We start from the raw sequence: 16,008 nt of genomic DNA, 5'->3' as shown, positions 1-16,008 counted from the left end.
ATATATGAACCCATTGATTCTGTTTCTCTTTAGAGAACCCTAATATATCTCCTCAAAAAAACTGTTGGAATTAATAAATTAATTTAGCCAGGTTATAAAATAAAGGGTAGGAATACAAAAGTCAATTGTACTTCTATATCATAGATATAAATGGCAATAAAATTAGAAGCAACAGCATTTACAATAACATGAAAAACAAAAATTACCAATAAATAAATTAAATAAATGATACATAAGACTTCTACATTGAAAACTACAAAACATGGCTGAGTGAAATTAAAGAAATAAAATTCTACTGTGTGAAAGAATTAGAAGATTCAATATTAAGATGGTCTCTCTTCCTCAAATTAATCTCTAAATTATATATAATTCTAATCAAAATCCTAGTAGAACTTTCTCAAATTTATATAGAAGTGCAAAGAATCTATTATATAAGAGTAAAAACAAATTTAAAAAGAACAAAATTGAGAGACTTAAACTATCTAATTTTAAGATGTACTATGAAACTACAGTAATCAAGACAGCATGAAATAAATATATAAATATACAAAAAGATCAATAAAAGAGAATAAGGAGCATAGTGATACAGCCACACATATGAGGTCAACTGATTTCTCACAAAAACAAAAATGTAATTCAGTGAGGAAAAGGTAACATTTTCAACAAATGATACTGAAACAACCATACAGATAAATATGGTTTCCATATCCAAGTGGAAAAAATGAACCTCAACCACTATCACACACCACACACAAAAATTTTAAATAAATTACAAACTTACATCCTAATATAATTTTTTTTTAATTAAAGGAAAGCACAGGAGAAAGTCTTTGCAATCTTGGAGTAGGCATAACAAACAAACAAAATTATAGAATGACCCAAAAAGCATTAATCATAAAAGAAAAGGCTGACAAATTAGACTTCACCTAAATTAAAAATTTCTCCTTAAAAACACCATTAACAGGCCCTGGCCGGTTGGCTCAGTGGTAGAGTGTCGGCCTGGCGTGCAGAAGTCCCTGGTTCGATTCCCGGCCAGGGCACACAGGAGAAGCGCCCATCTGCTTCTCCACCTCTCCTCCTCTCCTTCCTCTCTGTCTCTCTCTTCCCCTCCCGCAGCCAAGGCTCCATTGGAGCAAAGATGGCCTGGGCGCTGGGGATGGTTCCTTGGCCTCTGCCCCAGGTGCTAGAGTGGCTCTGGTTGCAGCAGAGTGATGCCCCAGATGGGCAGAGCATTGCCCCCTGGTGGGCAGAGTGTCGCCCCTGGTGGGCGTGCCTGGTGGATCCCCGTCAGGCGCATGCGGGAGTCTGTCTGTCTCTCCCCGTTTCTAGCTTCAGAAAAATACAAAAAAAAAACAACAACAAAAAACACCATTAACAGGCCCTGGCCGGTTGGCTCAGTGGTAGAGCGTCGGCCTGGCATGCGGAAGTCCCAGGTTCGATTCCCGGCCAGGGCACACAGGAGAAGCGCCCATCTGCTTCTCCACCCCTCCCCCTCTCCTTCCTCTCTGTCGCTCTCTTCCCCTCCCGCAGCCAAGGCTCCATTGGAGCAAAGTTGGCCCAGGCGCTGGGGATGGCTCCATGGCCTCTGCCCCAGGCGCTAGAGTGGCTCTGGTTGCAACAGACCGACGCCCCGGATGGGCAGAGCATCGCCCCCTGGTGGGCATGCTAGGTGGATCCCGGTCGGGCACATGCGGGTGTCTGTCTGACTGCCTCCCTGTTTCTAGCTTCAGAAAAATACAAAAAAAAACAAAAAAAAAACAAACACCATTAACAAAATGAAAAACAACTCACAGACCAAGAGAAAATATCCACATCACATATATCTGACTGAGGTGTAAGGCCTGAAATTAAAGCCCAGTAACAAAGAGTAAACAAAAACATCTGTTTCTAGAAAGACAGTATACTAAATAGCCTGAACAATTATCCTGATAACAACTAAATGATATAAAATATCAGTTATTATATTATATAACTGTACATATTACATATTTGTTATAACTGAATGTTATGTACCTCAAAATTAATATGTTGAAATCCTCACCCACAATGTGATGGTATTAGGAGGTTGGGCCTTTGGAAGTTCATTAGACCATGAGGGTGAGGAGGCCTCATGAATGAGGTTAGTGTGCTTATAAAAGAGACCTAAGAGCTTTCTCACCCCTTTGGCCATGTGAGACAGCCATCTATGAACAAGGAAGCAGCCTCTCACCAGACATAAAATTTGTTTGATCCTGAACTTCCCAGACTCCAGAAGTGTGAGAAATAAATGTCTGTTGATTAAGCCAATCAGTCTATGGCACTTTTGTTGTAATAGCCTATAATGACTAAGACAATATTATATAAGGTCTACTGGAAAGTTCTGTCTGTTTTTGGAATAAAACAAAACACAAATTTTTCTTACCGTCAATAAACTTTATTAAATAATATAATTGCCATTATTAATGATTTCTTGCCAGCGTGAGGGCAATTTGTATATCCCATTTTTGAAAAATGTTTTATCTTTTGATGCGAAAAATTGAACCAGTGCTTGTTTGATATCTTCTTCGTTTTTGAATTTTTTGCCCTTTAAAAAATTTTGTAAGGACAAAAACAAGTGATAGTCGGAGGGTGCTAAGTCCGGGGAATATGATGGATGCGACAGACATACTTCTGTAGCACAGACATACTTCTGTAGCACTTCTTCCTTGTTGAAATTCGTAAAAATTACAGTGGCGTAAATGAACTTTATCAGTAGTCATGGGTACATTATCGCTTCACACAAAAGACTAACGTGAATCAACTTTGTTTTAGTTAATTTGCTACATCAGTATATATAGATTAAGTGATAAAAATAGAGAGGCACACATGCGCCAAATAAACATGTGCTTACGTGTTGAAACTTGTTATGATAGAAACAGACAGAACTTTCCGGTAGACCTTATATATAATATATACAGTAAAATATAAAGCATGATATTAATAAATATCAAAGCAAGCTATTCCTTTATTTATCACTATTTCTTTAAAGTCCTAGAGACCATATTTCAAATTCCATTTAGATAGCTGTGAAAGGCACAATGTTAAAACCTAGAGTTTGCTCAAAGTGGGAAGCCAGCCTCGTAAAAGGGAAACAAACCTAAGACAGAAACTGAGAGACTGAAAGATTGAGAGAGAGAGAGGATATCAACTGAGACCTTGACAACTCTGTACCTTAGCACTGGACACACGGATAAAACAACTTCCCCTGAGAATTCATAATCACCAATAACCCTCAAGTTAGATTAGTAGTTGGAATTTATGTTATTGTGTAATCTGAAGAATTTTAAGCACAGAACTTAATTTAAGGGAGTCCCAGGTTAGTGGCACCTCTAGAGTAGTCTTTATATGCTGATGGTAATAATTCATGACTAGGTAAAAATTAAAGTGGCAGGAGGGAAAGAGATAAACTGAGAATATGAAAGAGAATAGAATCCAGTGCACAAGAGAAAGAATTGAAATTTGGTAGGAAAAGATGACACAGGTGCAAGCATAGCTTTGGTGAAAAAATGAGAACATTTCATTTAATGGTCCTATTTTCTCAATAATATAGCAGGTAACTGAGGAAAGTGGGAATAGGACAAGAAATATGAGAGATTTCAAGATAGAGAAGAGAGAACAGCTATCTCAGAAAGTAGGAAAATGACCCTAAAAAGAAAATATAGCAAGATTACCCAGTACTACTTACTATAATACTATAGTGATTATAAAAATCACTACCGATTAGAGATGCTCTTTACAGTCTGACTGAGATCAACAATTGTGAACAGATTTCTTTCCAGGATTACAACTGAGCACTTTAAACTCATCATATCAAGAATGAAATTTGGATCATTTTTCTTAAAGACATTTCTTTAAACTTATTCTTAATGAAGTTCATCTGATACTTTTCTTCTCACTCTCTTGTAAAATATTATGGTTACTATACACAAAGACAGATGAAGAGTCAGATGGTCAGAGAGGAAAAAACAGAGTAAATGGTTTGAAAGAGAAATATACCCGAAAACACACGAGATTCATTAACCAAGAGGTAAGGAAGGGGAGAACAAAGTAATGAGGACAAGAGAGGTCGAACATTGGACCCAGAAAGGAGCAAGTAACAAAAACTATCAGATCAGAATGTGTATAGATTTCTTAGGGACAGTACTATGGGTGGTTTTATGTTCTTCTCTTTCCTATATCCTTTCTCTATAATGTGTAAATATTATTTGTTTAAAAAAATAATTATGGCCTGACCTGTGATGGTGCAGTACATAAAGTGGTGACCTGTAATACTGAGGTCCCCAGTTCAAAACCCCGAATTTGCCCAGTCAAGGCACATACAAGAAGCAACTACTATGAGCTGATGCTTCCCGTTTCTCCCCCCTACCACCACTCTCTCTCTATCTCCTCTCTCTAAAATCAATAAATAAGAATTTAAAAATAATTTATTAATAATTATAATAAAGCAACTACTAAGACTGATTTCTTAAAAATGTTATTTCATTTTTAGATTTTCTTCATTAATTTTTAATAAGCCAGCAAAGATAAAAGGTCTTACAAAGTTATAAATGAAGACAGCAAATCTAATTTTTCAATAGCTCAGTTCATAACGATATAAACACATACTTACAAACTGAAAATGCTTTATCAACAGATTTTAAATCTTTATTAAGTTAAGATGACATTATTAGCATTGCCTGTCCAGGCAGTGGTGCAGGGATAGAGTGTTGGCCTGGAACGCAAAGGACCCAGGTTCAAAACCCCAAGATTGCTGGCTTGAGCGCAGGCTGACCAGCTTGAGCACAGGGTCACTAGCTTGAATGTGGGATCATAGGAATGACCCCATGTTTGCTGGCTTGAGCTTAAAGGTCACTGGTTTGAAGCCCAAGGTCACTGGCTCAGTTACAGCCCCCAAGTCAAGGCATGTATGAGAAAGTAATCAATTAACAACTAAAGTGCCCCAATGATAACTGATGTTTTTCATCTCTCTCTCTTCCTGTCTGTCTATCCCTATCTGCCCCTCTCTCTGTCTCTCTCACTAACAAAAAAAAAAAAAAAAAGAAAGAAAAGAAAAAAAGATGACATTAACATTAAAGACAAATTGTCAATACTATTTTTCAGTCTTTTTTTTTTTTTAATGTTTATGCCTGGCCTGTGGTGGCACAGTGGATAAAGCATCGACCTAGAATGCTGAGATCGCCAGTTCAAAACCCTGAGCTTGCCTGGTCAAGGCACATATGGGAGTTGATGTTTCCTGCTCCTCTCCCCCTTCCCCTTCCCTCTCTCTCTCTTTCTCTCTCTCTCTCTCCTAAAATGAATAAATTTTTTTTTTAAACTTTAAAAAAAGTTTATTTTATTGATTTTGGAGAGAGGAAGGGGAAGAGCAGAAAGAAGAGAGACAGAAGCATCAGTTCCTGTATGTGCCCTGACTGGGGATCAAACCATCAGCCTCTGCTTCAGTACAATGCTCTAACCAACCGAGCAATCCAACCAAGGCTATTTTTCAGTCTTAACATCTATTTTCTCATTTTCACAACTAAGAACCAGTATATATCCTCAAGTATGATTCAAAAGTTGCATTCATTTGTAAGAAAAACATAACTTTTCTTATGAAACTTTACCATTTATTATTTCAAATATTTGCTATTTTCTCATAAGCAGTATTGAGTTTTACTGCCAAATTATTATTTTTCATACCTCTGAAGAGCTTTCATTATTGACATCCACTGTGTTAATTGGAGCTGCTGATGAATCTAAATCAGAACCTTGAGAGCCAACTCTCCCAGGAGTCTGAAACATAAACAGAAGTAGGGAAGGGTCAAAGCAGATATTAATAATATATTCATAAACTATTTAATAACTTAAATAATAAACAGGTCTAAGCATACACATAAGTAGATGTGGTTTAAATAACAAACAGCACTTAGTAGCTATTCTTTATTAAAAATGGACTATATTGTATAAAGATCTCTATATGCATTATCTCATTTTCAGTTGTTGTTTTTTTTTCATTGATTTTACTGAGAGAGGAAGGGACAGAGAGAGAGATAGGAACATCTGTTCCTGTGTGTGTCCTGACTAGGGATCAAACCGCCAACCTCTGTGCTTCAGGACAACCAACAGAGCTATCTGGCCAGGGCATCAGTCTTTTTGAATTAATACAAATTTCACTTGTGGATATAGTGCTTTATAGTTTCAACTTACTTTCACAGAACATCTTATTTAATCATAATGACATCTCTGAGTGGCAAGACACAGATGAGAAAACAGATACACAGCAGCTAAAGGACTTCTCAAGATAGTATGTAAAAAAATCAGAAAGAAGGAGAACTAAAATACTGATCTTTTGCTTGCTCTTGCATTGCCCTCTCTACTACACCAACTAAACTACAATGATTTGAGAGGTGCAAAAAAGACCAATATAGGTCACATTATCTAGTCATCCATCCATCCACCATCGATGACAACCATTACAAATCTGTCTCCAATACCTGATGTTCCATCACCAAAGATACAGTTTGTAGGGTTAAAAGTTCTTTTTTCCCCCTGTAATCTTTATTATCTAACATTGTCACTCATTAATATCTAGGAGTTACCTTAAAGGAATTGGAAATCTATTAAAACACTAAGCAACAAGACAGATTCAGAGAATAAGGGCTACCTCAATGAACCTTATCAAAAAACAGTTATGGTACATACTGTCATTCTCAGTTTAGTAAGAGAGAACCAAGGTAGACTTGCCCAAAATCACATGGCTAATAAATGGAAAAAAGGATTTCAGTTCAAGCAGTCTGGCTTTTAATCATTTATACTACTTTTCTACTGGACATCTTCAATGAAATGCACTTCAAACACTCAAGATCTAGAACTATTCACTACACATTTGCCTCAACACACAAACATCCTGTGATAATCCTATTACCACCACAAAAAAAATACCCTTTTGAAAATTTGCTTAAAATAATCCTATTAAAAGACCTAAATAAGTCCAAGAGGTATTTAAAGTATTAATTTAAACCAAATAAGATAACTGCAACAAATAGGCTACCCTAGATTGTTAATAATATAAAAACATTCATACTATCAAAAACTACATAATTGATATAAAGCAGGACTAACCTCTGTAAACTCTGCTATAAAATACTACAAATTTTGATGAAAGGACAGTACTTTACTGAACAAAATTCAAGCAAACAAAAATGTTACCATTTTGAGGATTCCAAGATGGCTACAGAGTAGGTGGAAACTACACTCACCTGCTCCCAGCACCAAACTGAATTTACAGTTAAATGATAGAACAATTAACCTGAATAACAAATGGAAAGACAACAGGACAAAGGTATTATAACCAAAGATTTACAGAAGCCTCATAGAGACTGGTAAGAAGGACAGAGACACGGAAAGGGCTGGTCCCCACACCCACCTGCAGTGGCTTAGAACCTGGAGAAATATTTTGGCTACAAGACTTCCTCCCCCCAGGAGTGTGGAGTCTCAACCACATGCAGGGATACTGAACCCAGAGCAACAGAAATGGGAAAAGGAGCCTGCATATAGCATCGGGTGATGATAATCAGCAGGATTCAGTCTTTTTTTTTTTTTTTTCTTAAGTTGGAAACGGGGAGGCAGTCAGACAGACTCCCGCATGTGCCCAACCGGGATCCACCCAGCACGCCCACCAGAGGGCGATGCTCTGCCCATCTGGGGCATAGCTCTGTTGCAACCAGAGCCATTCTAGTGCCTGAGGCAGAGGCCACAGAGCCATCCTCAGCGCCCGGGCCAACTTTGCTCCAATGGAGCCTTGGCTGCGGGAGGGGAAGAGAGAGACAGAGAGGAAGGAGAGGGGGAGGGGTGGAGAAGCAGATGGGTGTTTCTCCTGTGTGCCCTGGCCGGGAATCAAACCCGGGAATCCTGCACGCCAGGCCAACACTCTACCACTAAGCCAACTGGCCAGGGCCAGTATTCAGTCTTCTTGGGAGAGAAAAGAGTCTGCTAGAGACCCAGATGCCATGTTCCTAGAGTTGAGCACTCCTATTGTTACAGAACTGGCCTGGGGAGTACCCTGCCCAGTTCTCTAACCGTTGGTGACACCACTTTGTTGTGTTTGCGTCCTATAACAGGAGCTGTTGGCAGCACCCAGCAGGGAACTCTGGGGTGCTCTTTTCTGGAGAAGCTCTTGGCAGAGACTGAACTGTGTAGCTCTGGAAAGGGAACTATTCTTCCCTACCTTGAACACACAGATGGCACCATTCCCCACTTGTTGAATCACCTGGCTTGTGCTACAACTCTGTGGCCCACACTGCTGAGTTTAGTCACACAGAAGGATTCAAGTGCCACACAGAGCTGGGACTTTGGGAGCACTGTCTTCCAGGGAGGCTTTAGTTTGAAAATCAGATTTATCGGGTGCTGAGTTGTGTGGTTACATCACAAGGGGGCCATTCCTATTTCCCCTTTGAGCTCAGCCAACACTATCCTAGAAAGTCAAAGAAGTGCCCACCCCTTCCCTATAGGCTTACGGGCACAACTTCTACCAGAAGACTATTTGGGTCCACTACCCAAGTCCAGGTGGCCCTGCCTTACTCAGCTCAGTTCCATAGGAATTTGGAATGTGTCTCACTCAAGAAGAATTGCTTGGCCCCCTTCTGCAGGCTTAGCAGCACCACCACCAATGTAAAACTCTTTTGATCTGTCCCATCTAGCCCCAGTAACTTGGCCCTACTGAGCTTGTTCCTGTAGAGAGGAAGTTGAATTCACCCAACCTGAACCTGCAGTATGCTCCCATTAGGAGAACTAGAGTTGGAGACTTTGGAAGAGACTGATTGTTTTGGCTCTAGACTAGGGGCTACTTTCCCTTCATTGAGTTCCTAACCACTATCCTTGTCTTCCCAACCATGTTCATCCTGCCCTACTGAGCTCTGACCTGTGAAAGGGCTGTGGATCATGGCCAACCTGGGCTCACATCACAGTATTTTTTCAGAAGACTCTGGAGGAAGACCAGGTAACCTCAGAGGGAGTTGCTGCTAGGTGAAGGTGGAACTCAGGGAGTCTCAGAACTTTTATAGATCTGTCCCCAGCTCTAAGCCAGAGTAAGTCGACCCTTGTAGATAAATTGGTCCCTCCATGCACACCCACCCCAGTAGACAAACAGTGACTAGTGAGGTAACTCCATATAGGTAGCCCAAATCCAGTTACACACAATGTCTGACATTAACCTGTACCTGAACCTCACCCAAGTGGACCCAGAACCAACACAACCAGTGGTTGGCTTCAAAACACACCAGAGCTTGACCAAACTAGCCACAAATATGGAAAACCCAAAGAAATATTCTGGCAGGCATCAGACCGTGCTGGGAACAACTCGACCTCAGGGTGCAGCCCCTACAGAGCAACTCATATACAATAATTGAGGTTTATCCTTACAGTCAGTCAGTCTGAAGGATAGCCCCACCCATGAAAGGGACAACAGCATCCAAGACTCACCTACAACAAGCAGGTATACATAACCCACAAGAAACATTCCTGGAGCACCAAGCACAGATGATCTGAAAGATTGTGCTACTGAGCCCAAAAAGACACCTATATCATAAAGCCATCATAACAAGCTTGGGAGTCATAGAAGATCAGCCTAATAATACATAGAGTCAAAATGAAGAGACAAAGAAATGTACTCCAAATGAAAAAACAAGAGGAGTCCCCCAAAAAGAAAATGAAACAGAAACAACAAAAATACCAGATGCAGAGTTTAAAACAATGGTTATAAGGATGTTCAAGGACCTTAGAGGAAGAATAAATGATCTTAGTGAAACTTAAACAAAGAGATAGCAAACATTAAAAAGGACACAGAAACCATAAAAAAGAACCACTCTGAAATAAAGACTATCAGAAATGCAGAATACAACAGAAGGAATATACTAGAAAATATCAACAGCAGATCAGATAAGTGAATTGAATCAGTGATTTAGAGGACAAGATAACAGTAAGCACCCAAGAAGAGCATCAAAAAAAAAAAGAGAGAATTTTTTAAAAAAAGAGAAAAGTCTAAGGGATATCTAGGATATAACATCTCTGCATCATAAGGGTACCAAAAGAGGAAAGAATGAGCAAAGAATAGAGAACCTGTTTGAAGATATTGATGGCTGAAAATTTCCTAACCTGGTGAAGGAAAATGTCACCCAAGTTCAGGATGACAAGAAAGTCCCAATCAAGATGAAGCCAAAGAGGACCACATCATGACACATCATAATTCAAATGGCAAAGTTTAAAGACCGAGAATCGTAAAAGAAGGGAAAGCTAGTTACCTACACCGGAACTCCCATTAGGCTGTCAGCTAATTGTTCAGAAGAAACACTTCAAGCCAGTAGGTACTGGTATGAAATATACAAAGTGATGAAAAGCAAGGACCTACAACCAAAAGTACTCTATCCAGCAAGGCTATCACTTATCAGTATTGCAAGCAATGTTAAAGATCCTGCTTTAAGAAGAGGAAGGAATAAAAGAAAATGAGAGAAAGGAACATAGGCATAAAGAATAAAATGGTGGCCCTGGCCTGTTGGCTCAGTGGTAGAGCATCGGCCCAGAGTGTAGATGTCCTGGGTTTGATTCCCAACCAGGGCACACAGAAGAAACACCCATCTGCTTCTCCATCCTTCCCTCTCCTTTCTCTCTATATCTCTCTTCCCTTACCACAGCCAAGGCTCCACTGGAGCAAAGTTGGCCTGGGCACTGAAGGCACTGAGGATAGCTCCATGGCCCCTGCCTCAGGTGCTAGAGTGTCTCCGGTTGCAACAAAGCAACACCTCAGATGGGTGGCTTGTCGCCCCCTAGTGAGCTTGCCGGGTGGATCCCAGCCAGGCGCATGTGGGAGTCTCTCTCTGCCTCCCCACTTCTCAATTCAAAAAAATACAAGAAAAAGAAAAAGAAAAAAAAAGAATAGAATGGTAATAAATAAGACCTATCTATAATAACTTTAAATGTAAATGAATTAAATACTTCCATCAAAAGGCATAGGGTAACCAAATGAATAAGAAAACATGACCCACATATATATATTGTCTACATGAGACCCACCTCAGATCAAAAGATACACACATACTGAAAGTGCAGGGATAGAAAAGAATTCTATGCAAATGGAAATTTTTTTAAAAGCTGGGGTACAGCAATACTTAATACCATACAAAATAGACTACAAAACAAAGGCCATAACAAGAGACAGAAAAGTCACTACATAATACTAAAAAGGTTGATCCAACAAGGAGATATAACCCTTATAAACATATACACATCTAACATAGGAGTACCTAAACATATAAAGAAAATCTTGGAGGACATTAAAGGAGAGACTGACAATGATACAGTCACAGAAGTGGATTTGAACACCTCACTGACACCAAGGGATAGATCTTTCAGACAGAAAATCAGTAAGGCAACAGCAACCTTAAACAACACACTGAATCAGATGGATTTAATTGTTATCTACAGAACATTTTGTCCCAAAGCAGCAGAACATACATTGTTCTCAGTGCACATGGAGCATTCTCAAAGATAAATCAGTATTTAGGGTACAAAATAAAGTCTCAATAAATTCAAGAAGATTGAAATCATATCAAGCATCTTCTCTGACTACAATGGTATGAAAACAGAAATTAGTTACAATGAAAAATGAAAAATATTTAAACACTTGGAGGCTGAATAACATGTTATTAAAATTTAAATGAGTTAACAATGAGATCAAGAAAGAAATCAGAAGTTATCTGAAAACACACAGCAAGCCCAAATCTATGGGATACAGTGAAAGCAGTCCTGAGAAGGAAGTTCATAGCATTACAGGCCTACCTCAAGAAGCAAGAAAAATTTCAAATAAACAATCTAACCCTACACCTAAAATAACTACAAAAATAACAACAAATAAAGCCCAAAAAAGAAAACAGTAAAACTTAGAGCAGAAATAAATAACATAGAGACTAAAATAAAAATAAAAAATAAAAAAATACAAAATATCAATGAAACCAAAAACTGGTTCTTTGAAAAGATAAACAAGATTGATGAACCTTGAACAGATTCATCAAGAATAGGCCCTGGCCCTGGCCGGTTGGCTCAGCGGTAGAGCGTTGGCCTGGCGTGCGGGAGACCTGGGTTTGATTCCCGGCCAGGGCACTTAGGAGAAGCGCCCATTTGCTTCTCCACCCCCCTCCCTCCTTCCTCTCTGTCTCTCTCTTCCCCTCCCGCAGCCGAGGCTCCATTGGAGTAAAGATGGCCCCGGGCGCTGGGGATGGCTCCTTGGCCTCTGCCCCAGGCCCTAGAGTGGCTCTGGTCGAGGCAAAGCGACGCCCCGGAGGGGCAGAGCATCGCCCCCTGGTGGGCAGAGCATCGCCCCTGGTGGGCGTGCCGGGTGGATCCCGGTTGGGCACATGCGGGAGTCTGTCTGACTGTCTCTCCCCGTTTCCAGCTTCAGAAAAATACAAAAAAAAAAAAAAAAAAAGAAGAAGAAGAATAGGCCCTGGCCGGTTGGCTCAGTGGTAGAGCGTCGGCCTGGCGTGCGGGGGACCCGGGTTCGATTCCCGGCCAGGGCACATAGGAGAGGCACCCATTTGCTTCTCTACCCCCCCCCTCCTTCCTCTCTGTCTCTCTCTTCCCCTCCCGCAGCCAAGGCTACATTGGAGCAAAGATGGCCCGGGCGCTGGGGATGGCTCCTTGGCCTCTGCCCCAGGCGCTAGAGTGGCTCTGGTCGCGGCAGAGCGACGCCCCTGAGGGGCAGAGCATTGCCCCTTGGTGGGCAGAGTTTCGACCCTGGAGGGCGTGCGGGGTGGATCCCGGTCGGGCGCATGCGGGAGTCTGTCTGACTGTCTCTCCCGTTTCCAGCTTCGGGAAAAAACAAACAAACAAACAAACAAACAAAAAAGACAGGATCCAAATAAAATCAGAAATGAAAGAGAACAGTTGACACCCAGAAATACAAAGAATTGTAAGAAAATATTATGAACAACTATGTGCCAAAAAACTAAGAAAAAATGGGTAAATTCCTCGAAACATACACTCTTCCAAAACTGAATTAGGAAGAAACAGAAGAGTTGAATAGACCAATTACAACAAATGAAATCAAGCAATAATCAAAAAAACTACCAGCAAAAAACAGTCCTGGACTGCATGGCTTCACAGGCGAATTTTACCTAACATTCAAAGAACTATCACCCATTCCCTCTTCCCTCAGGAAGAGGGAAGACTCCCAAGATTCTTTTACAAGGACAGTATTATCCTAATCCCAAAATCAGACAAAGACACTACAAAGAAAGAAAATTATAGGTCAATATCCCTCATAAACATGGATGCTAAAATCCTAAACAAAATATTAGCAAAGAGAATCCAGCAATACAGTAAAAAGATCGTACACTATGATCAAGTGGGATTTATTCAGGGAATGCACAGTTGGTACAATATTCACAAATCAATAAATATGATAATCACATTAAAAAATGAAGGATAAAAACCACAGGATCATATCAGTAAATGCAGAAAAAGCATTTGATAAAACCCAGCACACATTTATACTGAAAACTCTCAGAGAAGTGAGAATAGAGGGATCATACCTCAGCATAATATAGGCTACATATGACAAACCTACAGCCAACATCACACTCAACGGGCATAAGCTACAAGTGTTTTCCTTAAGATTGGGAACAAGACAGGGAGGTCCACTTTCACCACTCCTATTCAACATAGTACTGGAAGCCCTAGTCACAGTTATCAGAAAAGAAGAAGAAATAAAAGGCATCCAAATTAGAAAAGAAGATATAAAACTATTATTATTTGCAGATGATACGATACAATATGCAGAAAACCCTAAAGATTCCACCAAAAACCTACTAGAATTGATAACTGAATTCACTAAAGTAGCAAGATACAAAATAAATGCCCAGAAATCAGTTGAATTTTTACACACCACTAATTGACTATCAGAAATAGAAATTAAGGAAATAATCCAATTTACTATTGAATCAAAAAATAATAGTAAGGTACTTACAAATAAATTTAACCAAGGAGGTAAATGACGTATACTCAGAAAATTGTAAGGTTAAAGAAAGATATTAAAGAAGATACAAATAAGTGGAAGCATAAACCATGTGCGTGGTAGCAAGAATTAACATTATTAAAATGTCCATATTACCCAAACCAATCTAAAGATTCAATGCAATTCCTATTAAAATACCAATGTCATATTTCACAGATCCAGAACATATATCCCAAAAATGTATACAGAACCACAGATGACCCCAAGTAGCCTCAGCAATCTCAAGAAAGAAAATTTTGGAAGTATCATACTACCTGATATCAAACTATATACTATAAAGGCCACAGTAATCAAAACATCATGGAACTGGCACAAGAACAGGCATATAGACCCATGAAACAGAATACAGAACTCAAAAACTGACCATGCCTAGGCCCTGGCTGGTTGGCTCAGCAGTAAAGCATCAGCCTGGTGTGTGGAAGTCCCGGGTTCAATTCCTAGTCAGAGCACACAGAAGAAGCGCCCATCTGCTTCTCCACCCTTCCCCCTCTCTTTCCTCTCTCTCTCTCTCTTCCCCTCCCCCAGCCAAGGCTCTGTCAAAGCACATATTGAAGCAAAGTTGGCCTGGGCACTGAGGACAGATCCATGGCCACCACCTCAGGCGTTAAAATGGCCCTGGCCACAATGGAACAATGCCCCAGATGGGCAGAGCATCACCTCCTGGTGGGCATATCGGGTGAATCCCGGTTGGGCACATGCGGGAGTCTGTCTGACTGCCTCCCCACTTCTAACTTGAGAAAAATATTTTTTAAAAATTAAAAAATAAAACAAACAAAAAGAACCTGATCATGCCTATATGGTCAATAAATGATGCTGGAATAATTGGACAGATATATAAAAAGAAGTGAAACTAGACTATAAACTTACACCACACACAAGAATAAACTCAAAATAGTTAAAAGCCTGGCCTGCAGGGGCACAGTGGACAGAGTATAAACCTGAAACACTGAGATCCCTGGTATAAAACCCTGGGATTGCCTGGTGAAGGCACCTAATGACAAGCAACAAGTAATGAACAACTGAAGTAAAGCAACTGTGAGTCAATACTTCTCACTCCCCCCCTTCTCCTCTCTTTGTAAAATCAACAAAATAAAATCTTTAAAATAATGAATAAAAGATTTAAACATAAGTCCGCAAAACCATAAAAATCCTAGAATAAAATAGGCATTAACTCTCATAAGAATAAAACTCTCAGATATTTCTTGTAGCACTATTTTTGCCAATATATCTTGGAAACAAAGGAAAAAATAAACAAATGAGATTATATCAAACTAAAAATATTTTGTACAGCAAAAGAATCAATCAACAAAATAAAAATGGAACCCAAGGAATAAGAGAACATAGTTGCCAATGATACATCTGATAAGGGGTTAATTTCCAAAACAGATAAGAAACAACTCAAAACCAAGAGACAAACAACCAAAGTAAAATATGGGCAAAAGACTTGAGAAGACATTTCTCCAAAGAGGACATGCAAATGGCCAATGGATATATGAAAAAATTAGTCAATGTTACCAATCATCAGAAAGATGCAAACTAAAACCACAGTGATATACCACCTCATACATGTCAGAATGGCTATCATCAATAAATCAACAAACAAGCCTGAGCAGGCAGTGACACAGTGGATAGAGCAGGGGTCCCCAAACTTTTTACACAGGGGGCCAGTTCACTGTCCCTCAGACCACTGGAGGGCCGGACTATAAAAACTATGAACAAATCCCTATGCACAGTGCACATATCTTATTTTAAAGTAAAAAAACAAAACGGGAACAAATACAATATTTAAAATAAAGAACAAGTAAATTTAAATCAACAAACTGACCAGTATTTCAATGGAAACTATGGGCCTGCTTTTGGCTAATGAGATGGTCAATGTCTGGTTCCATATTTGTCACTGCTAGCCATAACAAGTGATATGACACACTTCCAGAGCTGTGAGGCGTGAG

At 39.7% G+C, this 16,008-nt stretch overlaps 1 protein-coding gene across 2 annotated transcripts in view; it reads right to left on the bottom strand.

Annotated features, from left to right (window-relative positions):
• EEA1 (early endosome antigen 1) overlaps nucleotides 1-16,008 on the bottom strand; it is a 137,881-nt gene that overhangs the window by 85,348 nt on the left and 36,525 nt on the right. The window contains exon 2 of one of the 2 annotated variants that reach the window (XM_066257761.1): nucleotides 5,760-5,787. In XM_066257761.1, coding sequence (XP_066113858.1) covers nucleotides 5,760-5,787 — 28 coding nt within the window. Of the gene's footprint in view, nucleotides 1-5,694; nucleotides 5,788-16,008 lie in introns of both variants that reach the window. The other variant, XM_066257760.1, reaches the window with a different exon arrangement.

Source organism: Saccopteryx bilineata, chromosome 2, assembly GCF_036850765.1.
Source record: "Saccopteryx bilineata isolate mSacBil1 chromosome 2, mSacBil1_pri_phased_curated, whole genome shotgun sequence".
NCBI lineage: Eukaryota > Metazoa > Chordata > Mammalia > Chiroptera > Emballonuridae > Saccopteryx > Saccopteryx bilineata.
Note: the sequence above shows the minus strand (reverse complement) of the source record. Positions and strands in the feature narration are given on the sequence as shown.